Source organism: Littorina saxatilis, linkage group LG8, assembly GCF_037325665.1.
Source record: "Littorina saxatilis isolate snail1 linkage group LG8, US_GU_Lsax_2.0, whole genome shotgun sequence".
Taxonomy (NCBI): Eukaryota; Metazoa; Mollusca; class Gastropoda; order Littorinimorpha; family Littorinidae; genus Littorina; species Littorina saxatilis.
This window is the reverse complement of record NC_090252.1, coordinates 21,252,064-21,278,695: the sequence shown is the minus strand read 5'-3', so window position 1 is coordinate 21,278,695 and position 26,632 is coordinate 21,252,064. Positions and strand designations below refer to the sequence as shown.

The following is a 26,632-nucleotide window of genomic DNA, read 5'->3' as shown; positions in this document are numbered from 1 at the left end:
CGTGATTCTCTTCGACTCAAAACCAGCATGACTGCTCTTCAAAATGGTTCCAGAAACCGGGAGGAGCCTCAGACAGAAATATTGTTCCTCTGTCACCAGATCATTGCCTCTTGAACAGAACTGACCCTTAGCCTACGTCCTTCCCCACACACACATGCATGGATCAGAGGCAATGATATGGCTGACAGAGAAGCAAAAGAGGCTGTTACAGATCAAGCAGCGTTTCATGAAATAAAATTAACAAAGACGGGAGCAAAACACAAAATGGCCAAAGTTGCCCGGCTGGCGTCACTGGGAAACAGAATTAAAAATAAACGGCAATGCTCATGGTTGGCTTATTCTGCCCCGACAAACAAAACAAAAGAGGCCTACACTCCCCATCTCCCTCCTTAAAATACTTCGCAGCATTCGCACGGATGGATGCGCTCACAAGTGCTTTCCCCCGTCTCTGTGAATGTGGAAAGTGTATATCTTTTTTACACCTCTTTGACCGCTGCCAATCACTCCAACAAGATTTCCGCAACCTACACACCACAGGAGCTCCTGTGCTACACACCCTTGTCAACGAACACAAACTGAAACCCCATGAGTTTTTTTTTAGATAAACATTGCACGCTTCAATGGAAGCTAGCATACACCCTGTGTCTCTCAAGATATAAGGCTGAAATAGGATATATCTGTTTAAAAAAAAACCTGATCTCCGTTCCTCCTTCCCACCACTCAATACTCTCTCACGCCGAGCTTTTTCATCTTCATTGTATTATTTTTCCAGTTATGTATTTACTTACCTATTCAGCCACAAATATAACAATATTCCACATAACAAAAATTAAAACAAATAAGCCTACAAAACCGCTCCAGTCCAACCATATTCCGCGTACACAATCTTCACTTCCATCCCCATTTTGAAACATCGCAACAGACTTCCAGATATGATTATAACACGACCATATGTGTTCTCTGGTTGCATGTTTGTTCAGTGTCTTGTCCCCACATAAAGCATATTAACTCTACCTGTCCTAAAGCCAGTTGCAGTTCTAAGAGGACGTTAAAACTAATCATCATCACACACACACACACACACACACACACACACACACACACACACACACACGCGCGCGCGCACACACACACACACACACACACACACACACACACACACACACACACACACACACACACACACACGCACGCACGCACATACACCACGACCCTCGTTTCGATTCCCCCTCGATGTTAAAATATTTAGTCAAAACTTGACTAAATATAAAAAGGAAAAGTTTGTTTAGGTTTTTCAGAAGCAAAAAGTATGACGTCATTTGTTTGCAAGAGTCGCATATTACTAAAGATGTCAGTGAAGAATGGAGGAGAGAGTGGGGTGGTGATCTGTTTTACAGCGAAAGTACCGTGCATAGCGCGGGACAGGTTATATTATTAAAACAAGTCGCGTAAAGCGAAAATACAATATTTAGTCAAGTAGCTGTCGAACTCACAGAATGAAACTGAACGCAACGCAACGCAGCAAGACCGTATACTCGTAGCATCGTCACTCCACCGCCCGTGGCAAAGGCAGTGCCCGTGGAATTGACAAGAATAGCGGGGTATTCGTTGCGCTGAGAAGGATAGCACGCTTTTCTGTACCTCTCTTCGTTTTAACTTTCTGAGCGTGTTTTTAATCCAAACATATTATATCTACATGTTTTTTGAATCAGGAACCAACAAGGAATAAGATGAAAGTGTTTTTAAATTGATTTCGAAAAAAAAAAATTAATAATAATTTGTATATATTTAATTTTCAGAGCTTGTTTTTAATCCGAATATAACATGTTTATATGTTTTTGGAATGAGCAAATGATGGAAAATAAGATAAATGTAAATTTGGATCGATTTATACATTTTTAATTTTTTTTACAATTTTCAGATTTTTAATGACCAAAGTCATTAATTAATTTTTAACCCACCAGGCTGAAATGCAATACCGAAGTCCGGGCTTCGTCGAAGATTACTTGACCAAAATTTCAACCAATTTGGTTGAAAAATGAGGGTGTGACAGTGCCGCCTCAACTTTCACGAAAAGCCGGATATGACGTCATCAAAGACAATTATCAAAAAAATGAAAAAAACGTTCGGGGATTACATACCCAGGAACTCTCATGTCAAATTTCATAAAGATCGGTCTAGTAGTTTAGTCTGAATCGCTCTACACACACACACAGACACACAGACACACAGACACACGCACATACACCACGACCCTCGTTTCGATTCCCCCTCAATGTTAAAATATTTAGTCAACACTTGACTAAATATAAAAAGGGTTTGTTTGTGATCATGTAAAGATCGTCTGTGAAACGAAGCGCATTCTTGCAGTGAAGATTCGTAGTGATAACCAAAGTTTGATTATCGCAAATGTTTATGCACCAAACGAGTCTAGAGAGAAAATGACTTTTTTGCAGATGTTTCAGACATGTTAAACAAGTCGCGTAAGGCGAAAATACAATATTTAGTCAAGTAGCTGTCGAACTCACAGAATGAAACTGAACGCAATGCAACGCAGCAAGACCGTATACTCGTGGTCCACCGCTCACAGCATTGGCAGTGAAATTGACAAGAAGAGCGGGGTAGTGGTTACGCTATGCTGCATAACACGCTTTTCTGTACCTCTCTTCGTTTTAACTTTCTGAGCGTGTTTTTAATCCAAACATATCATATCTATATATTTTTGGAATCAGGAACCGACAAGGAATAAGATGAAAGTGTTTTTAAATTGATTTCGAAAAAAAAAATTTGATAATAATTTTTATATATTTAATTTTCAGAGCTTGTTTTTAATCCGAATATAACATATTTATATGTTTTTGGAATCAGCAAATGATGGAGAATAAGATAAACGTAAATTTGGATCGTTTTATAAATTTTTATTTTTTTTTACAATTTTCAGATTTTTAATGACCAAAGTCATTAATTAATTTTTAAGCCACCAAGCTGAAATGCAATACCGAACTCCGGGCTTCGTCGAAGAGTACTTGACCAAACTTTGAACCAATTTTGTTGAAAAATGAGGGCGTGACAGTGCCGCCTCAACTTTCACGAAAAGACGGATATGACGTCATCAAAGACATTTATCAAAAAAATGAAAAAAACGTTCGGGGATTTCATACCCAGGAACTCTCATGTCAAATTTCATAAAGATCGGTCCAGTAGTTTAGTCTGAATCGCTCTACACACACACACACACACACACACACGCACATACGCACATACACCACGACCCTCGTTTCGATTCCCCCTCGATGTTAAAATATTTAGTCAAAACTTGACTAAATATAAAAAGGAAGATGGTGATATAGTGTTGTGTGGAGATTTTAATTGTGTCATGAGTAATGAGCTCGACATAATAAGTGGAGAGAAACATTCAAACGTTGTTGTGAAACAATTTAATGACCTGGTGAATGAATGTGATTTATACGATGTATGGAGAATGCATAATTTAGATAGAAAAGAATGTACATGGTCAAAACATGTTCCATTTGTGGCAAGAAGACTTGACTACGTTTTTAGTAGCTTAAGTGTGTTTGAAAAGATTGTTGATTGTGACATAATCTCTGTTGCGACGTCGGACCACAGAGGCTGTAGTATTCATATTAAACTATCTGATGTCGTAAGAGGAGAGTGTTATTGGAAATTTAATAATTCTCTGTTGCATGATGTGAGCTTTGTTGATCAAATGAACAAAATGTTTGACACATTTCAACTTGATGTTGAAGAGGATTGTCAACTTGGTTGGGAATTATTGAAAATGAGAATCAAGGATTTTTCCCAAAATTTTAGTAAGTTTAAAAGTTTTGAAATTAAAAATGATGTTGCAAAACTGTATGTTGAATTAAATGAGTTGGATAAAACCCTTGGGGTCTCCCTTGACTGTATTCAAACGCAAGGTAAACGGCAGAAGGTCAAGCTTCAGTTAGAACTGTTAGAGCAGCGTAAATCTCGTGCAGCACAGGTGCGTGCAAGAGTTAAATGGATCGAGCAGGATGAAAGGAACACACCTTTTTTTCTTGGGTTAGAAAAGGCGAGAGCAAACGCAAAAAAAATGGAAAGTGTAAAAGATGATAACGGACGAATTGTTACAACGCAAGAAGATATTATTCTCGTCCAAAAAACGTATTTTGCTGATTTGTATAAACGGAAAATTGATGAGGGAAACATGAGCTTAAAAATTGACACTTTTTTGGATGGAACAAAGGTTTTAAAAATAAATGATCAGCAGAAAGACAGCTGTGAAGGGGAAGTGGTAGAAGGAGAAGTTTTGTCAGCTCTAAAGCGTATGAATAATGGTTCTGCGCCTGGAATTGATGGATTAACAGTTGAGTTTTATAAGTTTTGTTGGAGGAGCCTAAAAAGGTATATACTTGCGTCTTTTAACTCTGCTTTTAAGAATGGAATTCTATCTAATTCACAGTGTAAAGCGGCAATTACACTGATTCATAAAGGGAAGGATTTATCAAGAAATGATTTAAAGAATTGGAGACCTATTTCACTGACCAATACAGATTATAAATTATTAGCGAAATGTTTAGCTCTTCGGCTCTCTGATGTTGTAGGGAGTGTTGTGAATGAGGATCAAGTTGGGCATATAAAAGGTAGACGTGTCTCAACCTTATTGCGATTAGTTGATGATGTTTTAGAACATGCAGATTTACATAATAAGCCTGGATTGATGGTGTCAATTGACTTTTTTCGTGCATTTGATTGCATCTCCAAAGAGTTTATGTTGAAGATGTTTGAAAAATTTGGTTTTGGAACTGATTTTGTGAAATGGGTTGATGTTTTGATGAAAAACGCAAAAAGTTGTGTAAACTATTGTGGTTGGTTTTCTGAATTTTTTTATATTGATTCCGGAATAAGGCAAGGGTGTCCTTTTTCCGCACTAGCCTTCGTATTAGCAGTTGAATTGTTAGCAATCAAAATTCGAGAGGCCAAAAATATAAAGGGTATGTCATTATGGAACAACGGAGATATGAATAAAGTTTTGAAAGTATTGTTGTATGCTGATGATGTTACATTGTTTTTGCAAGATGAACATGACATGTTCCAAGCCCTGGCTTTGATTGGTAAATTTTCAGAAATATCAGGTTTGAACATAAATCACCAAAAATCCAAACTAATGTGGTTTGGGTCGCGGAAGAATTGTAGGAATGAGTGTTGCGGTTTTGCATGTACAGACAAAATGAACATTCTAGGTGTATATTTCTGTAATTATATGCGTGCGTCAAAAGTGAAAGAGAATTGGGAAGAGAGAGTGAATGTTGCAAAAAGGCTCATCTGCGTGTGGGAGAAAAGGAATTTGAGCATTATTGGTAAAGTCTGTGTATTCAATACGTTTATTCTGCCACATTTTGTCTATATAATGCAGGCGCTGATTGTACCAGACGACGTTCTAACTGAAATTAATAGGTTAATGTTTCGCTTCGTGTGGCGCAAAAAAGACTGCAATAGAAAAGCATTTGAAAAGGTGAAAAGAACTGTTTTATGTAACGAAGTAAAGCAAGGTGGATTAAATATGATTGATTTGCGTCAGATGCAGTGTTCCTTTTTGTTAAGCTGGGTTGTAAACCTAACTCTGTCCTTTTGTATAATGTACAAGTTTTTCTGAACCGCATGTAAATGAGAGGGTATGTGTGCAAACAGAAAATACAGTTACCATGTTTGTTATCTTGTGTTTTATTAATTGAATAAAAATAAAAAATAAAAAAACTACTACCCCGCTCTTCTTGTCAATTTCACTGCCTTTGCCATGAGCGATGGACTGACGATGCTACGAGTATACGGTCTTGCTGAAAAATTGCATTGCGTTCAGTTTCATTCTGTGAGTTCGACAGCTTGACTAAATGTTGTATTTTCGCCTTACGCGACTTGTTTACATTTAGTCAAGTTTTGACTAAATGTTTGAACGTAGAGAGGGAATCGAGACGAGGGTCGTGGTGTATGTGTGTCTGTCTGTCTGTGTGTCTGTGTGTGTGTGTGTAGAGCGATTCAGACTAAACTACTGGACCGATCTTAATGAAATTTGACATGAGAGTTCCTGGGTATGATATCCTCAGATGTTTATTTCATTTTATTTTGATAAATGTCTTTGATGACGTCATATCCGGCTTTTCGTGAAAGTTGAGGCGGCACTGTCACGCTCTCATTTTTCAACCAAATTGGTTGAAATGTTGGTCCAGTAATCTCCAACGAAGCCCGGACTTCGGTATTGCATTTCAGCTTGATGGCTTAAACATTAATTAATGACTTTGGTCATTAAAAATCGGAAAATTGTAAAAAAAAAAAAAAATGATTATAAAACGATCCCAATTTACGTTCATCTTATTCTCTATTATTTTTTGATTCCAAAAACATACAAATATGTTATATTTGGATTAAAACAAGCTCTCAAAATTAAAAATATAAAAATTAGTATCAAAATTAAATTGTCGAAATCAATTTAAAACCACTTTCATCTTATTTCTTGTCGGTTCCTAATTCCAAAAACATATACATATGATATGTTTGGATTAAAAACACGCTCAGAAAGTTAAAACGAAGAGAGGTACAGAAAAGCGTGCTATCCTTCTCAGCGCAACTACCACCCCGCTCTTCTTGACAATGTCACGGCCTTCGCCCCAAGCGGTGAACTGACGATGCTACGAGTATACGGTCTTGCTAAAAAATTGCAGTGCGTTCAGTTTAATTCTGTGAGTTCGACAGTTACTTGACTAAATGTTGTATTTTCGCCTTACGCGACTTCTTTTGTTTTTGTTTTTGTTTGGTTGTTTAATTGTTTGATTTTGTGTTTATTTGTTTGACTGTATTATTATTTGACTGTATTATTATTAAGCAGGTAGTAAGTTCATTATGTCCTCAATGTTTGCTCGTGTTGCATTTGAAGAACCAAAAAAAGTGTAAAAAAAACCAAACAAACAAAAAAACAGTATACACTCAAAGCTTCCTCGCGTGACAGAAATCGCAGTCGCTAGTAAAAAAAAAAGATAAATTAAAACATAGAATACAATAAACATAGATTTGATGGTCAGCGAGTTATATCACACACACACCCACACACCTACATACATACACACACCTTTTTATAAAGAAAAAAAATATATATACTCAATACACCTCATGAAAGCAGTTCACTTCACAGTCTCATATCTGGTCAGCGTTTTACATGGGATGTGCGTCGTACAAGATTTACTCTTATTGCCTTAGCCCGCAAGTCAATATTTAAAAAAAAGCAACTTGAGTAAATCTGGTACAACACAGCAAGTCATGTAGTATTTTCTATGAAGAAAATGACTGCTTGAAATATCACACACACACACACACACAGACACAGACACACACACGCGCACACACACACACACACACACACACACACACACACACACACACACACACACACACACACACACACACACACACACACACACACACACACACACACACACACACACACACACACACACACACACACACACACACACAGATACTGGGGTACAGCGACAAACTTTGGCAGATTTGAACGTTTGAATTATGTTGACATTTGCATTTTGAAGAGAGAAAACGAGTGCGTCCGTGGGGAGAGATGCTTGGCGTGTTTTGTGACTTTTACCTTCCTCAATGTCGATGTCAAGAACGCTGAACCAAATGGTAGTGTTTGTTTTGGTGGCCAAGGTCCAATGACAGTATGAGTACATTGGGCTGCGACCAGGATAATTTGGACTAGTTAAAACCCCTTCTGGTGGAAGTATGCCAGTGCAGTCTAGAACACACACACACACATACACACATATAAGGACACACACATAGACACACACACATAGACACACACACACAAGCACACACACACACACACATACACACATAATTAGCACATTGTAGTACTTTGGTCTTTAACATATATATCATTTTCTGAATACTAGATGATTTTGCCTCTTATGTTTGATCAATCAAGGAAAGCCAACTCTTATAAGATTCACCATGTAATAAATAACAATCAATTTATTCTATCTGCTGCCTGCCTCATTAGACACTAAAGAAAGAGACATGTGATTTAGATTTTGTTCCTCGAAATAAGAATTTGGAAGAAAGTTGTCATTTTTGTTACGGTTATTCTATTTGGTACTTGTTTGAACTGGTGAAAAACAATCTGTTTGTGGAATTTGTCGGAAAGCTGAAAAAACAAAGAGCAGAATATTTCTTTGAGACTCCAGTCAAATTTGGTGACAATCGGACGAGTACTTTTAAACACATGTGTGTAATGCTACTCCAATCATAAACGTTGGCTCCACAACACTTGGTCATGCAAGGGGATATATATGGGGGCCCGGTAGCTCAGTTGGTAGAGCACTGGACTTGTGATCGGAAGGTCGCAGGATCGAATTCGGGCCGGGACGGACACGGGTCAACTTTATGTGCAGACCCAGAGACGGAAGCCATGTCCCACCCCCGTGTCATCACATTGGCACGTAAAAGACCTTGGTCATTCTGCCATAAGTGCAGGTGGCTGAATACACCTAAACACGCAGACACCTGTGTAGCGCGACTCCGTTGCTGCTAGTTTTCCACTGGGAGGAAGCGACCCGAATTTCCCAGCGATGGGACAATAAAGTAATGAACATGAACATGAAAGTCTGATATTATGCAATTGTTTCTGCAGATACAGTTTGTGGCATTCGGCATCATCAATTCCGGTATGTACCGTGCACGTTTGGTGCAAATAGCACACCTAAGGAGGATAGGTGTAGCAGAGTCTGCCACATGTGACTGTGGAGAGGGAGATCAGACTCCAGAACATGTTCTCCAAGCATGTCCCCTCCTCGACCAACTGCGGATCCAGACATGGCCTGACCCAACAGATCTGAGGACCAAAATGTGGGGAGCACTGGAGGACCTGGAAAGAACGTCCATGTTCATGGCATCCTCCAGATTCCGAGTCTGACACAACCGTCGTACGAAGAAGAAGAAGAAGGTGCAAATAGGTTTGTATTCGCGAACACACAAAAAAACACGAAAGTTGACGTGACATTCATTGTGTTAGCTTACTTTATGGACTGAAAACAAGGGCCATGTTAATTTGATGACAATACTCTTGTGACGAACTTATGTTCCATTCAAACTTTCGTGGACAATTAAACCGCGTTTAAACCTGTATCGGTAACCATCAGCGATCCTCTTGCATTGGTGGCAAAACCGATTCAGATACATTCGACTGTGGCAAGCATATACCACCAACAGACTGTGGCAAGCGTATACTACCAAAAGACTGTGGCAAGCATATACTACCAAAAGAATGCAAAATGTGTGTATTTACTGGAAACTAACCTTCATTACTGAAGACATGGATTATAAATCCTAAACGTTGCACAAAGTCAGATGCTGATTCCGGGGTTTGAACCACGAGACTGACGTAGAAGAACTCGTCCTTGATAGCTCTGACTGCACATCAAAATGCGCAGCATAAGGAAGGCCTTTGTGTGCACAGCTTACACATCCATTATTGGCGTGCATGCATTATATTAATGTCGATAGCATTATAATGGTTGGAATTCATTACTTCAATGTCAATGGAATAACAATGTCTGAAAAAAGGCTTTCAGCATTCATATCCTTGCGCTCCGTCGTCACACATATACATACAGACAAACATATACCTAGGGAGACAAACATCGCATTCCGCCTTCGTGAAAAGTAATTCCTGTAAAACTGGTAGACACAGCTAGCTATGTGGTATTCTCTTCATAAGTTATTTTCGGTTTTGACTTAAACTAGTTTCTTCTTTTTTTCTGGTGGAGGGAGGGGGTGGGTGGGTTGGTGAGGTAGGAGTGGGACATTTCCCGAATAAAACTATAATTTCTCCCTTGTAGGTCCAAGGGTCATACTCTTCAACAACGGCTTGTACCATGGTATCTTAACAATTAAATCGATATATATTCTGATAATGCAGTTCAGTTATGCAGAGCTTTAGATGGTATGCCTTACTATGTTATGTCCTTATTTTCACTAGGTAGCTGTGTACAGGAAGTGACTGGGTCATTTGTTTAACAATTGTGAAAACACAACCGTTGTTATAATCTTCACTATTTTATATCTCACATTTGTAGTGTCTAAAGCCCATCGAGCCACACAGTGTTCGCTGCTCGCCTGCAGAGTTGCTAAGCAGCAGTGCTTCAGCCGAACACATTCTTCCGGAATGTCTCGGTGCAAGGTCCACGTGGTTTACATACACGTCCGTGCTGCACAACCATCATCAACATCAGCAGCAGCACCACTGCCTCATTATCATCATCATCATCATCATCATCATCATCATCATCATCGTCATCATCATCACCATCCTCATCATCATCACCATCATCATCATCATCATCATCATCATCATCATCATCATCATCATCATCATCATCGTCATCATCATCATCACCATCATTGTCGTCGTCGTCGTCATCATCATCATGTACCCTTGAGGAGGATGTTAGTTTTCTATAGTAGGCTATCTGTGAAGGTATATTCTTCACTGTCCGTTTTGCTCTGAAACGATTTTTAGAATCTCAGATGACATTCTCGGAAGAAATTAGAATGGTAAGATTCTGACCTCGATCCGATGGAACAGTACTTTCCAAGATTCCTTTATATAAAAAGTAATGTTGAGTACGGATACTCATAACAAGTTATATACATTTGTCATCATTTTCATGAGTTTCCATTCATATCCAACCGCGGAATATATCTCATGTTCCCAATGCAATAAATTGAGGTGGTGAATGGGTTTTAAGCTTACAGGCAAAACGTGGATTGTCAAAGTATGAGCCAATCAGGCTGATTTGTTGTATGTGTGGGACCATCGCTGCTTTGGATTCGTGTTTCCGAGGACAACGACTGTAAGCATTCACCCTCAAAACCCCAATCAATGTTGACAATTACTGCGGCCACTCATGGTCAATTTGCAACTTATCTCTGTAATTGCAAAATCCACAACGAAAGGTCATAAAACACTCAAAATAAAAGAAATATCCTCAACACTTACTAAACTCATACAAACAATCGCAACTCTGTACATTTTCTGACTGAAAGAAAAACGTCAACAAGCTACGTTTGACGTCACAGACAAGTTTGACGTGTTATCTCGAGCTACTGTGACTTTGCAGCCCAGAGTTGGATTCTAAAAATTCGTCTCCCTGTGGGTTATTGTGCATTTTGCTGCACTACCAACATGATGACAAAAACGATGTTTGGTGGCTTGTTGACAGACCAGCTCTTTTGTTGGTCCGAGGAGACCATATTGTCTTTTCTTTCATCTTTATCGACCAAGGCCAAAGGTAACATGTTACGATGTTAAAAGTTTCTTGAAAACAAGAGAGCGTTTTGGTATTAAAACATCAATCTAGTTTGAGGTTGTTCATTTTGTTATTCAAAAGTTTACCGAATAAAATCAGAGTTGTCGTTGTATCCTGCCTAGTAATCAAATTGGAGAATCATCAAGAGTAAATTGCAGATGAAGTTCTGCCTGGCCTGCTACTAAACCTGTTATTTGACAACAGTCTGAAATGCATATAACGTAGACTGAGTTTGATTACTAGGCAGGATACAACGACAACTCTGATTTTATTCGGTAAAAAACGGTTCAGAATTCAAACGTACATCCCGTCCTTTTTGGTCGGAACCACCCACTGGCAGATGTATTTAAATCCAGGCTCCGTGTAATTGTCAGGGTAGTTAGGACTGTATATGATATAGGTGTTATCATCCTGCACCACGTCACCACACACTGAAGAGCACAAAGAATATTTTTTTCAAAATTAATAACCTTTCAAGCCTAACAGAGAAACACCTTTGTACCTCAATAAAATATCGCTTTCTATGATTTTCACACACACACACACACACACACACACATACACACATACACACACATTCACACCCACTCACACACACACACACACACACACACACACACACACACACACACACACACGCACACACACATACGTGTCTGAGGGGGGGATATCTGGACATTTGCCGCAAAGAAAAATGTGTTATATCTGGACTTGTTTATTTCTAAAGCTACACACACACACACACACACACACACACACACACACACACACACACACACACTGATGCATGCGCAAATAAAATGCACTTTAATGGACCGAGAGAGAGAGAGAGAGAGACTTAGACTTAGACTTAGAACATTTTATTCACATAAAGGGTAGACATTTTAAGCCATAGGCTTAATCTTACAATGTGCCCTTTACATTCACACAAACACATATTCACGCGTGCGCCCGACTAGAATCATAGAAACATCAAACATACAGTAATAATAAATGAGAAAAGTAGTAGAAAAGACATGAATGGAACATCAATAAAGCAATTACAGAATGGAACATTAATTACGCAATCACACTTGCGCACTCACACGCAGACGCACAAGGAGGAACACATATAATACTAATAATAATATACACACAACTAAGTGCCATTCAACAAGCACACAGTGAGCCTACCAAGACAGGTAGATTTAGCATTATGTAGGCATGCAGCAATCAATATTTCAGAGTAATAAAATAATTATAATTAACAAAGCTAGCTACAATACCGGCAGCGTAACTTATGAAGACCTCAGTATGTGTTTCCTGAGGGAGGTTTTGAATGCGTTCAATGTACGGCACGTTTGTACATTCGAAGGAAGAGAGTTCCACAGTGAAGGTCCCACAAAAGCAAAGCTAGTTTTGTATAGATCTATGCGAGTCCTTGGTAATATATATATATAGATTTGTTTGACACATAGTGATCGGAAGCTTTAGTCAAGAATGCATTTAGGTATGTGGGGCCAGTTCATTGAGCGCCTTGTACATTAGAATTAAGATGTTGTAATCAAGCTGCTGTTGAAGTGGAAGAATATTGGCTACCTTCAACTTTTCTGACGTGGACAGATAAGGATTGGTTACAATAAGCTTAGCACCTCTTCTGTGCATGGAGTTTAGTTTTTTCATTATATTTTCACTGGCACCGCACCATACAGTGGAGGCATAATTAATATATGATAGACAGTGTGCCACGTAAAACATTTCAGTCCCTCCTTGTCTACAAAGGGTTTTAGTTTAGATAAGAGATGGAGATTGCTTGACAGCTTTTTACAGATATTCTTAACGTGTATGTTCCACCTAAGCTCCTGGTCAACTTCAATTCATAGTACTCTGTGTGATGAAACCTGTTCTATAGGATCTGAGTGCAGTTTTAAGTTGAGGAGAAGGGGCGCTCTCTGATGTTTCTGTCTAGATGTGACTACCATACTGCTGGATTTTTTGGGATGCAGGGTCATTTTGTTGTTACTACACCACTGTTCAACGTCGTTGATTCCCTGCTGAAGGTCAGCCTCCACTTGAACTATTTGTTTGGACAATGAGTGAAGAGAGCTATCATCAGCAAAAAGCTCACAAGATACATTTTTTATTCGTAATATGCAAAGGTAGGTCGTTTTTGAAGATACTAAATAAAAGTGGGCCAAGAATGGACCCCTGAGGAACTCCGCAATTTAGAACACCATCTTGTGAATATTGACCATTTAGATATACCCGCTGGGATCTGTTCGTGATGAACGATGCAAGCAACTTAACTGTATCACTGTTGTTTATATAAAACTTTAGTTTAGTTATGAGAATATTGTGATCGACTGTTTCAAACGCTTTCCTCAGATCGAGGAAAACTGCACCAACTAATTTAGAATCGTTGATAGCCGACAGCCAGGTGTCACAGAGACGGACAAGAGCCGTGGAACAAGAATGAAAATTACGAAAACCAGATTGGAATTGGTAAAAAAGATCGTGGCTTTCCATGTGATGGATTACATGTTTATGGATATGCATCTCAAGAGGCTTAGAGAGCACCGATAGAACAGAGATAGGACGAAGGTTGTTGAGAGAGAGAGAGAGAGAGAGAGAGAGAGAGAGAGAGAGAGAGAGAGAGAGAGAGAGAGAGAGAGAGAGAGAGAGAGAGAGAGAGAGAAAGAAAGAGAGAGAGAGAGAGAGAAGGAGAGAGAGAGAGACAGAGAGAGAGAAAGAAAGAGAGAGAGAGAGAGAGAGAGAGAGAGAGAGAGAGATAGACAACTTGAACTTTATTTATCACACAAAAAATTAAAACGAGAGAGAAAGAGAGAGAGAGAGAGAGAGAGAGAGAGAGAGAGAGAGAGAGAGAGAGAGAGAGAGAGAGAGAGAGAGAGAGAGAGAGAGAGAGAGAGAGAGAGAGAGAGAGAGAGAGAGAGAGAGAGAGAGAGAGAGAGAGAGAGAGAGAGAGAGAGATCAACGACGACTTACATACTGTGGAGGTAAACTCCTGAAACAAACAAAACAAATTGTTAAGTTGGAGATGAACTAAGCTCTGACGTCCGATAGATTTCAATTGGTTCGTGCGTCTTTTTTGTCGTATATATATATATTCTTGATGGTGGTACCGTTGTGCACGTTCCTTTGATATAAGGTGCCCTGTGTTTTACTGGATCAATCACGTGATAGTACCTAATTAGTAAAGTAAATAGTGGTTTTTTTCGATTAAGGTGCATGCTGTTATTAATTGAAAAATGGCAGTGAGGAGGGTCTCACTGCAACATTCTACATTCTTATGTGTGTGTGTACGTATGTTTCATTTTGATTATCTGTTAGAGGAATTTATATCAGCAAAACATTAATTATGACCCCTATTTGCATTCCATATTTTCCAAAATATGAGCCCCATCATAGGTATACCATGTACTGAAGTCAACACATTGACTGCATTTTTAAATCACACTTTATCCAACTTGTTAATAACTGTTTTAAGTGCATTCTGCCAAAGGACATAAACTAACATAATTGCTTTGAAACCCACAGATTTCAATAGGAATATGTAATACATGTAGAATGTAATCTAAAAATGGCAATTAGTGCTGGTCTATCTGTATACATCTGCCTTTTTACTTGTTAAAAGGCAATTAAACAAACATTGTTTTGTGCCAGAATTGAATTTTATTTCAAATTGTTTTCATGACACTGTACTGCTCATGCAAAGTATGCTTGTGGTGTTAAGTTGTGTTGTGTTTAAATACACAATTCTTACTCTTAGGTTCATCACTTTGAAAGAAGCGTTCCAACCAGCACTGCCGTATCTGCTATCAGTGTTGTGTGTTATACTCAAAGGGTTGTAGGGCATGCCAAATCTTCGCTCGGGTACTGCAAACACAAATGGGGATCAGCATCATATATTCTGTACATTACAACTATCATATAATACATCATTAAGGCGTAAGGGTCACCCAGAATTTGGAAAAAAATCGTTTTTCAGATATACTAAATTATGATGTTGCCAAAAGCTAGAAAAATATCTCTATTTTCATGTGCAGTTTACATTTTGTCTCTAGCATACATAGTTTTCTTGCAATAAGTGCTCAAAGTAGGTTGGTGGGAATTAAAAATCACTGGCCGAAATATCTAAAATAACAACAATCCTATTTGCGCTGAGCTGCTGGAAAATAATAAGCCTAACCTGTCTCTCTGGTTTTCAACAACCGTACAACGACTGCTCCCTACAGTTGACGGCAAGATGGCGGCTTTCGTGCATTGAAAGTGAATTTCGCAGCGAATTATCGAGCCTACTGTGAAAAGAGTCAACTTTTTGAGAAAATCATCATGTTTTATGTGGTGAAAGTTCGCGCGAAATCACAGAGCAGCTACACTGTCTGCATGATCAACTTTTTTAAATATTCACCTATTCCATTGAAACTTTGCACATCAAATGTTCACTGGACTGGCTATAGTTTGTTCTAGAATGAAGCTGATAATCAGAAAAATAGAATTTTTTTGATTGTGTGATATATCAAAATATATAGAATTATAGTATTCTTTGCTAATGCTACTAAAAGCAAAATTTCCAACAAAACAGAAAGCTTTTAGAACATACTGTAGGTAATGATGCTTTAAATATGAGTGCCAATTTATTTTTCAATTGGACACATACTTTTTCCCCAAGAGTGCATTGAAAAATGCTAAAATTAGCATTTTTGCAGGTTTATTTTGCCCATTTTTTTACGAACTAAATAATTTTTTCAGTTGTTCTACTTAATTTAGGCATTCAAACTTGATGTTTTCTGAAAATATAATGATTTTTGAAGAAAACTACCAAATATCAAGCAAATTCATTGATTACAAGTGACTGAATAAAAAAATAACAGTTTTGGTCCGACAATCTGGGTGACCCTTACGCCTTAAATATTTGGGACCGTATTCATTAAACACCCTTGTCACGATTTAGTGTCACGATTTAGTGACATGAATCGGGAAAATGTCACTGTGTCAGGTGCCTGTCTCGATTTGCGACAGAAAGCGCCTGTGCGTGAGTCTGGGCTACGGCAGATTTTTGCTAACCATGCATAGCCGAGCACGGGAATTTTGTATTGCACGGATTTCATGGGGTTGATTTCTGCTGTCGAGGCAGAATTGTCGATAACTGAACTAGGGTAGTGACAAGGAGCGAGTTTTGGCGTCAACTAAGGTGACTCGAGTCGAACCGGAGGTCGCAAAAACTCGGTCCGGTACGACTGGAGTGACGTCACCGGTTAACCAACTTTCAACCTTGCTTCCTGCGTAGGGTCTCTCCAGTTCCAAGATGGCTGCCAAGGCGAGGTGAGAAACTTCTGCAAATATTTTTTGACAAAGTTACGGATTGTGAGAAGACATTTGTTGTAAATCACTTAGCCTTTCAAAAATTAAGGATACTAGGTTGGATACTGTCTTGGTTTTAATGCATTTTATTTTAGCAGTGATGTTTATTTTGGGAAGAAATGAGGTCAACAGGAGTTTGGGTGCGATTTCGGCTCAAATGTACTTTAGCGCCCTGAACTTTTACCCGGCTGTTTTGCGCTCGATTTTCACGCTCACTTCTTCATTGACGTTCGAATCGATAGTTCGATGTTTTGGCATTACATTCACATCAACAATAAAACAGTACTGCTTGTTCATCATCGTCGTCCATCAACTCTCCACAACAGTAAATCCGTAACGCGCTTGTCGCCATCTTGTTGCAAGGGACGCGACTGGACACAACCCAACAGCGTTTCCGCGAAGAAAAAAACCAGACATGCGCAGTGACCCTACCGTAGCTCAACCCTGTTTCTCGCGAAAACTCGCTCAAGGTGAGTCACGTGATTTTTGTCAAGGTTGTCTGTCTGAGACATTTAACTTGACACTCGAACACTCAGCGCTGGGGAGGACGGTCGTGTCTTATATTTCCTGTTAGTTTGATGGACTTCATTGCTTTAATTTCTGCATTGATATTCAACGCGCCGCTCTGCATGCACAGGAGGGCTTCAGGAAACTACAGTTTGAGACCACTTTCTCTCCGTTCACATGCGGTCTGACGTTGACGGGTCGTCAAATTTCTCTGCGCCGTGCGTGAAAGGAATTTCACCGCATAAAGGAATCGGCAAGAGGGTGAATGGGGTATCGCTGTTGACGAACAGGTGCCATTCAAAGGAGGAAGCGGTTTTTCGCTTCCATGAGAGTGCTACATTCATAGGCTTTTGAGGTAATAAATCATTATATAACGCTGTTGACGAGTCTGTGTTTGTGGAATGAACTACTCTTTGTTGTTCTTTCCAGGTTAGCGCATAATTTGCTCTTTGTGACGCTAAAATATTAATCTGTATATGGTTTTTGCAGATATGGAGAGAAGGAAGGAAATGGCTGATTTGTTGTTATAAAAGTTCGTTTGTGCAGGCCCACGTGCTCGATGAAATATGTAAAGATGACATGTTTAAAGGTGGAGTGTGAGGGGTAGCGTGGCATGTTTAGTGCACCAATGCTTTTTGTTGCAGCCTTCTTCTCCTACGTATTCCTACGTTCTACGTCGGAGCTGTAACCTGCTAACCTGGTGATCTGGTGTACTGGTGGTTGCTGTCGCTGTTGTCATCCTGCCAATCTACACTTCTATCTTCTGGTAGACTACGGACAGGATCTTCAGCGACTGGGTGTGGCGTCCGATGTCTCCACTATTCCCTGCTTCGTTGTCACGCTAACCGGCACTACGTTCGACGGAGCAGTTGTGGAGACTTTGAACTATTTACGGGTCGCCCACTCAGTGGCAAAAAGCTAAGTGTACCATGTCATGGCGCCCTTTTACCACCGTTGTCGTCTTGTGTATTAGTGATTTCAATTGAGTAGTGACAACGTGGGGTGTGTGACACCTGCTTTAACCAGCGCTTTTAGCAGATCAGCTAACTTTCCTAGCTATACACGGGATCAGCGTGTTACTATAATTTTCTATACTTTAACTGGCATTTTTGTCAGTGACCTCTTGGTATTTTACGTTTTGAACGTAAAAGAACATTTTGGAATGAAGTCTTGAGGGAGGTGGCGAGTTATTACATAAACAGGCGTCTGAAACTTATACTTTTGTTGTTTCTATTTAATTGTATGACTGCGAGAGTGGATCGTGGTGTGGTTAGTTAGTTAGAAGTAACTAACCGTTCATAATCACTTTGTATGATATATTGAAATGTGACAACCCTTAACTTTGTGTTCGATAAAGTCCTACCCCCTTTTGCCGATCTCACAGGTGCAGACCTGCTAGTGACTTAACCCCCTTCGTGTTTACACGCAAGCACAAGACCAAGTGCGCACGGAAAAGATCCTGTAATCCATATCAGAGTTCGGTGGGTTATAGAAACACGAAAATACCCAGCATGCCTTCCCGAAATTGGCGTATGCTGCCTGAATGGCGGGGTAAAAACGGTCATACACGTAAAATGTGGGAGTCTAACCCAATGATCGAAGAAGAAGAAGAAGAAGAAGGAGAAGGAGAAGGAGAAGGAGAAGGAGAAGGAGAAGGAGAAGGAGAATGAGGAGGAGAAGAAGAAGAAGAAGAAGAAGAAGAAGAAGAAGAAGAAGAAGAAGAAGAAGAAGAAGAAGAAGAAGAAGAAACGCTACACAAACGGTCCTTTTTTTCTTTCTTTTTTTCCCCTCTCTCTCTTCTATCTTTTTCTTCTCTCTTTTCTTCTCTCTCTCCTCTTTTGTTCTTCTTCACTCTCATCTCTTCTCTCTATTCCTGTTTACATTTAGTCAAGTTATGACTAAATGTTTTAACATCGAGGGGGGAATCGAGACGAGGGTCGTGGTGTATGTGCGAGTGTGTGTCTGTCTGCGTGTGTGTGTAGAGCGATTCAGACTAAACTACTGGACCGATCTTTATGCAATTTGACATGAGAGTTCCTGGGTATAAAATCCCCGAACGTTTTTTTCTTTCTTTTTTAAATATGTCTTTGATGACGTCATATACGGCTTTTCGTAAAAGTTGAGGCGGCACTGTCACGCCCTCATTTTTCAACCAAATTGGTTGAAATTTTGGTCAAGTAATTTTCGACAAAGCCCAAACTTCGGTATTGCATTTCAGCGTGGTGGCTTAAAAATTAATTAATGACTTTGGTCATTAAAAATCTGAAAATTGTAAAAAAAAAATAAACATTTATAAAACGATCCAAATTTACGTTTATTTTATTTTCCATCATTTGCTGATTCCAAAAACATATAAATATGTTATATTCGGATTAAAAACAAGCTCTGAAAATTAAAGATATAAAAATTATTATCAAATTTTTTTTTCGAAATCAATTTAAAAACACTTTCATCTTATTTCTTGTCGGTTCCTGATTCCAAAAACATATAGATATGATATGTTTGGATTAAAAACACGCTCAGAAAGTTCAAACGAAGAGAGGTACAGAAAAGCGTGCTATCCTTCTCAGCGCAACGAATACCCCGCTCTTCTTGTCAATTCCACGGGCACTGCCTTTGCCACGGGCGGTGGAGTGACGATGCTACGAGTATACGGTCTTGCTGCGTTGCGTTGCGTTCAGTTTCATTCTGTGAGTTCGACAGCTACTTGACTAAATGTTGTATTTTCGCCTTACGCGACTTGCTTTTTTTCCCTCTCTTATTTATGTTTCATTCTTCTTTTATCCCGACGCTTGTTCCTTCTCCCAGTATGCTCCCACGCCGCCCTGTCCCAGCACTCACTGCAACATCCACCCCCGAACGTCGTCCAGACTTTGTCAAATCAATGAGCCCCCAGTGTTGGTCAGACACCTGAGCACCCTCACTAATTTTACAGACACTCCAGGGAAGGATGTCAGGCCGCTGCGGTGGGCTACCCTCGGAAGATGACACTGCACTGCTGCTGAGTCACTTCGACGGTGTTCAGTATTGGTCCTGTTCCTGGCCAGGGACACAGGCACCGCTGCCTACTAAGCCCTCTACTTACGACACTGACTGTTAAGTCGCGGAGCCAGACTGAGTGAGCGTCCTCTCAGAGAGCAGACCGCCACTGCATCCCTCCGTCGACCCCCCCTGGAGCATCCCAGACCGGCAGCAGAATATTCAGGGATGGCTGGAACAGGAACACTGGGACCAAGGTCACCATGAGAGCCCTGAGCAGGAAGGGTCACAAGAATCGAGACACGTTTTGTTTTTTTCGCGCTTTCTCAGTCAATCGCATTCGTGAAGTGAATGACACTCGGCTGTGTGATCCCAGCCTCCCCATTGGAACTTTAGCACTTCCACTCTGGGTAGGAGCCGACAGATGGTCGAAAAAAAACACGCACCCCTCATGGGATTCGAACCACGATCTCCCGGCCCGCAGTCCGATGCGCTAACCACTGCGCCACGGGGGCCGGTACAAACGGTCATTCTTAAACACATCCAGAGAGGCAAAGAGACAAAGAAAAAGACAGTTATAGAGACAGACAGTGACTGGGCAGAATAATGTGTGTTTTGATCAAAAACAAATACACAGTGTGCACATTTTTGTATTTTTTTATGAATGTGTATCAAATGGAAAAACGGATAGAGAAGATAATTATTGTAAAATCGATCGTTTTGTTTTTTTGCAAGGCTGCAGTTGTCCTTCTCTTTCTGAGGAATAGAACAACAGCTGCGAGGATCCTTTAATAGCTAGTGAACTTATATGCGCTAAAACAAATGAAAAATGGTTCTGATGGCCATACAATTGAATTTATTGAAGTCTCTTCGTCTCGAGTGAGTATATTTATTTCACGCTCTTTTTCAGCAGCATTTGATAATGATCGTCTGTCTCTGTCTTAAAGAAATGCTGTGATTGTGTTTATTCATACAGGTAAACTCCTTTCTAGAGATGAATTGAATAGTTGGCGTCCAATTATATTAACCAACATTGATTATAAATAACTTGCTAAGTGTCTGGCTCTGCGCATTAAAAAAGTTGTACAAAATGTTATAAATCCAGATCAGGTTGGATATATTAGAGGGAGCCAAGTATCATCTTTGTTAAGATTGATTGATGATGTCACAGATCAAATGAAAGTGCAAAATAAACCAGATCTGTTGGTTAACATTGACATGTTTAATGCATTTGACTGTATTTCAAAAGATGTTATATTAAACGTTTTTAAAACATTTGGGTTTGGCCCGGAGTTTGTAACTTGTCGACGTTTGATAACAGATGCCAAGAGTTGTATTAATGCTTCTTTACCCGTGGAGTCTGGAATCCGTCAGGGATGTCCGTTAAGATCAGGCAGAGTAAGAATGTTGAAGGTATTTCGAATTTGAATTGTTTAAATGATAGATTTTGGGATGATGTGTTTCTTCTTCTTCTGCGTTTGTGGGCTGAAACTCCCGATTACACACGTGTTTTTTGCACGAGTGGAATTTTACGTGTATGACCGTTTTTTACCCGGGCATTTAGGCAGCCATACGCCGTTTTCGGAGGAAGCATGCTGGGTATTTTCGTGTTTCTATAACCCACCGAACTCCGACATGGATAACAGGATCTTTCTCGTGCGCACTTGGTCTTGTGCTTGCGTGTACACACGGGGGTGTTCGGACACCGAGGAGAGTCTGCACACAAAGTTGACTCTGAGAAATAAATCTCTCGCCGAACAGCGGCCAACTGGATACAAATCCAGCGCGCTACCGACTGAGCTACATCCCCGCTCGATGATGTGTTTAAAAATTACTTTATATGCTGACGAAGTTACGTTATTTTTGAAAAGTGAAACGGATTTTAAAAACCTTACTGATTTATGATTCTTGTTATTATGTTTCCGGATTAAAGTTGAATTAGTCGAAATGTAAAGCCATGTGGTTAGGAAGTCAGAAATATTGTCAAGACACATTTTACAATTTCAATTGGAAGAACAAATTAAAGATGTTGGGATTTTTTTTTGTAATGACAAACCAACCTCAGATGTTGAGAAAAATTGGACAGAGCGAATTACGTCTGTTAAGGGCATGATTTTGGTATGGAAAAAAAAGAAATGTGAGCAATATGGGTAACATTGTTGTAATTAAAACGTTTTTGGTCTCTTAATTTGTTTATTTTATGCAGGCATTTGTAATCTCTATACATGTCTATGTGTGTGTATTCGCCATGCACGGCCAAATTTCTCGATGGATCTGCTTCAAATTTGGTGTCCATATTCAGATAACACCCCGGACAAAATCTGGTCGATGAGATATTTCAATACGTGCTCTCAGCGCGCAGCGCAAACCGATTTTGGTTTTTTTCGGGATCAAGTACCATAACTCTTACTTATCTTCTCCGTGTTTTCAGCGTTTACCTAACTTCCTTCGTATGGTGCAGTACGGTATTAAGGGCATCTTCGAATATTCCCGGCGTTCTGTTACTATTTTTAGAAAGTCACCGCAGTGTCCAGAACGCTTTCCTTGGACCCGTACGTTGTCCTCACTGTAAAAGTGCAAAGGTCGAATCAATGTATAGCCACGCGAAAAATACACTGTCATCTATCTCTATATATTTATATATATATACGGCTTCTCTGTGTGTGTGTGTGTGTGTGTGTGTGTGTGTGTGTGTGTGTGTGTGTGTGTGTGTGTGTGTGTGTGTGTGTTTGTGTGTGTCTGTAGAAAACACCTGTGGACTGTAGAGTTGTGTTTGTGATGTGGTATGGCTGCTTTTCTGAGTCTGTATGTTCTGACCTTCCTCTGAGAAGCCATAACAGACTAAAAAGGGCTTAGAGATAAGCTCTAAATGTCTCATTCCTGTGTGAGTGGACTTCGCCTCCAAAGGTGATTATGGTGATTCGGCACTCGATTACATTCGGCGTCGTCAACATGAATGGGACTCGACAGGATATGATCATGAATGGCATCATGGTCACTGAATCATTTTTGTGCTGTTCCCATTCCACAAATCTGGGAGGGACCTAAGCTTGGAGGATCCATGGTTCGGTTCATTCAAACGGGGGGCGGGTGTGACAGGGCGGCGGTAGCAACCCCTGTGGATTGTAGAGTTCTGTTTGTGATATCGTAAATATTCTGCATCAAATTTGGTGGGCATATTCAGGTGGACCCCGGGCACAAACTGGTGGATAAAAACCGGCGAAGCCGGGTATTCCTCTATATATATTCGACTTGTGTCTGTCTGCCTGTCTGTCTGTCTGTCTGTGTGTGTGTGTTCGCGATGCACGGCCAAAGTTCTCGATGGATTTGCTTCAAATTTGGTGGGCATATTCAGGTAGACCCCGGACACAACCTGGTTGATGAGCATTTTCAACATGTGCTGTCAGTTGAACCGATTTTGGTTTTTCTGTTCATCTTCCCAGTTCCATTCCCAGTAACTCTTCCTTATCTTCCCCAGTGTTTTGCGTTTATCTCCCTTCCTTCGTGTGGCGTCAATCCATATTCCCGTTACTATGTTTAGAAGGTCACTGTCCACAACGCTCAATCCATATTCCCGTTACTATTTGTAGAAGTTTTCCTTCGTGTGGCGTCAATCGCGTACGGTGCGCCACTCACCCGGCGAAGCCGGCATACTTTCGTTCTTTCTGTCTTTCTTTCTTTATTGGGTGTTTAACGTCGTTTTCAACCATTCAAGGTTATATCGCGACGGAAGCCGGCTTACGGTGCGCCACTCACCCGCCCGGCAACTGCTTCTTCCCGGCGAAGTCGGCTACCCGGCGAAGCGGGTATTCATCTAGTACTTGATAAAGTATTAGTAGAAGTAAATAGATTGCTGTTTAGGTGTTTGTGGGAAAAGAAAGACATTGATGGCGCTAGTATTTGTTCAAAAAACAGTTTCGAAAGTGCGCGAGCATTTTCAGAAGTACTCGCGCATTTACTCGAGCAGTTTCGAAAGTGCTCGAGTAAATGCGCGAGTACTTGCTCGAGCATTTGACCCTCTTCGTGTTCCATAATAGCGTTCACGGGATACCTCCAGCTTCGCTGGGATTATATAATTGTGTTGATCTTTGTGTATTTAATCGTATGCATCCAGAACACATGTCTATTTATATACAGATCAATGTTCAAGGAATATACAAAAATTCATTGACAGACAGAAACAGAGCAAAAGAAAGAGGGAAGGCAAAGTTACGAGCAAAACTCATCCTACATACACAGAGGTCGTGCCATGACTTCCACACACAAAACACACACCCATACGCACATATGGACAGACAGACATACACACCTTTACAAACAAACGCACATACACGCACACACATACACGTATGCACACACACACACACCACACACACACTCACACACACACACACACACACGAGTACAGACTCATGCACGCGTGCGCGCACACACACACCCTCAAATACACACACACACCCCACACACACGAGTACAGACTCATGCACGCGTGTGCACACACACACACACACACTCACACACACACACGAGTACAGACTCATGCACGCGTGCGCACACACAAATACACACACACATATATGGACATACAGACATACACATCTTTACAAACAAACACACATACACGCACATACATACACGTATGCACACACACCACACACACACACGAGTACAGACTCTTGCACGCGTGCGCACACACACACATACACAAATACACACACACACACCCCACACACACTCACACACACACGAGTACAGACTCTTGCACGCGTGCACACACACACAAACACACACACACACACACACACACACACACACACACACACTCACACACACACACGAGTACAGACTCTTGCACGCGTGCGCACACACACATACACAAATACACACACACACACACACCACACACACACTCACACACACACGAGTACAGACTCATGCACGCGTGCGCACACACAAATACACACACACACACCCCACACACACTCACACACACACACACACGAGTACAGACTCATGCACGCGTGCCCACACACAAATACACACACACACACACACACACACACACACACACACACACACACACACACACGAGTACAGACTCTTGCACGCGTGCGCACACACACACATACACAAATACACACACACACACACACACACACACACCACACACACACTCACACACTCACGAGTACAGACTCATGCACGCGTGCGCACACACAAATACATACACACACACACACACACACACACACACACACACACCACACACACTCACACACACACGAGTACAGACTCATGCACGCGTGCGCACACACAGATACACACACACACACCACACACACTCACACACACACGAGTACAGACTCATGCACGCGTGCGCACACACACACACAAATATACACACACAAATACACACACACACACACACACACACACACACACACAAACAGTAACACTAACACATGTGCACAAAATGAACACAAACACACACACCGCGCGAGAGAGAAAGACTACAGGGAGGCATGACGTCATGATGCATTAACTGGATTGACGTCAAAGACTTTCGACCGTGACGTATTCTTCTTACGCGAGCTTTATCCATAGACTTGGAAACTACGGAATTTCTACCCGTCCAAAGCGGCCTTGGGTGGCGTTTGCTCAAAAAATGGGGGCGCCAATTTTACCCACCGTATTTTTGTTAGTATGGTCCCAATTTTTGGTGAACTTCCATCTCCAACTGTGTCCCATTTTCGGGCACAAAGAATCCTTCTTTATCATGTATTATTCAGTATGCACATTTCTCAAATCGATTACAGTATAGCGTATGGAACACGAAGAGGGTCAAATGCTCGAGCAAGTACTCGCGCATTTACTCGAGCACTTTCGAAACTGCTCGAGTAAATGCGCGAGTACTTTTGAATCGGAGATTCCCGAGTTGTACCGAAGTCATTGGTTGGGTTTATTGAAAACTTGACCCGGAAAATTTACTGAAACGACGCATCTGTAGTCGTCATGGAGGCGGGAAGGGCGGTCGCTGGGATTATTAACGATCGCATCAGGGAATTGGCGGACAGACCTACTGGGATGGTCGATCGGTAAGTATCAGTGTACTTTTAAATTCAAATTGTTAACTTTTTTGGCTTTGGCTCGCCTCGGCTCATGTGCACGGTGTCTCAAGAGGTCGCTCGCATGGCAACGTTAGAACGTATAATGCCAAAAAGATGACTGTTCCGCGACAAGTTTTTGCTTTACCCGCTCGTTACTTCTCGGAAATACGCGAGAAAGTACTCGCGCATTTAAATGAGTACTTTGAAAGTGCTCGAGCAGTTCTGAAAGTGCGCGAGCAGTTTGAAACTGCTCGAGCATTTTCAAAAGTGCTCGCGCATTTCCTCGAGCAGTTTCGAAAG

General features: G+C 40.7%; 1 protein-coding gene across 1 annotated transcript in view; it reads right to left on the bottom strand.

Moving 5' to 3' along the window:
• Nucleotides 1–26,632, bottom strand: part of LOC138974552 (uncharacterized) — a 315,190-nt gene that overhangs the window by 29,046 nt on the left and 259,512 nt on the right. Inside the window, exons 66-71 of the mRNA XM_070347269.1 lie at nucleotides 15,139–15,251; nucleotides 14,361–14,379; nucleotides 11,683–11,809; nucleotides 10,138–10,277; nucleotides 9,367–9,480; nucleotides 7,655–7,804 (exon numbers count right to left, since the gene is read on the bottom strand). Coding sequence (XP_070203370.1) covers nucleotides 7,655–7,804; nucleotides 9,367–9,480; nucleotides 10,138–10,277; nucleotides 11,683–11,809; nucleotides 14,361–14,379; nucleotides 15,139–15,251 — 663 coding nt within the window. The remainder of the gene's footprint in view (nucleotides 1–7,654; nucleotides 7,805–9,366; nucleotides 9,481–10,137; nucleotides 10,278–11,682; nucleotides 11,810–14,360; nucleotides 14,380–15,138; nucleotides 15,252–26,632) is intronic.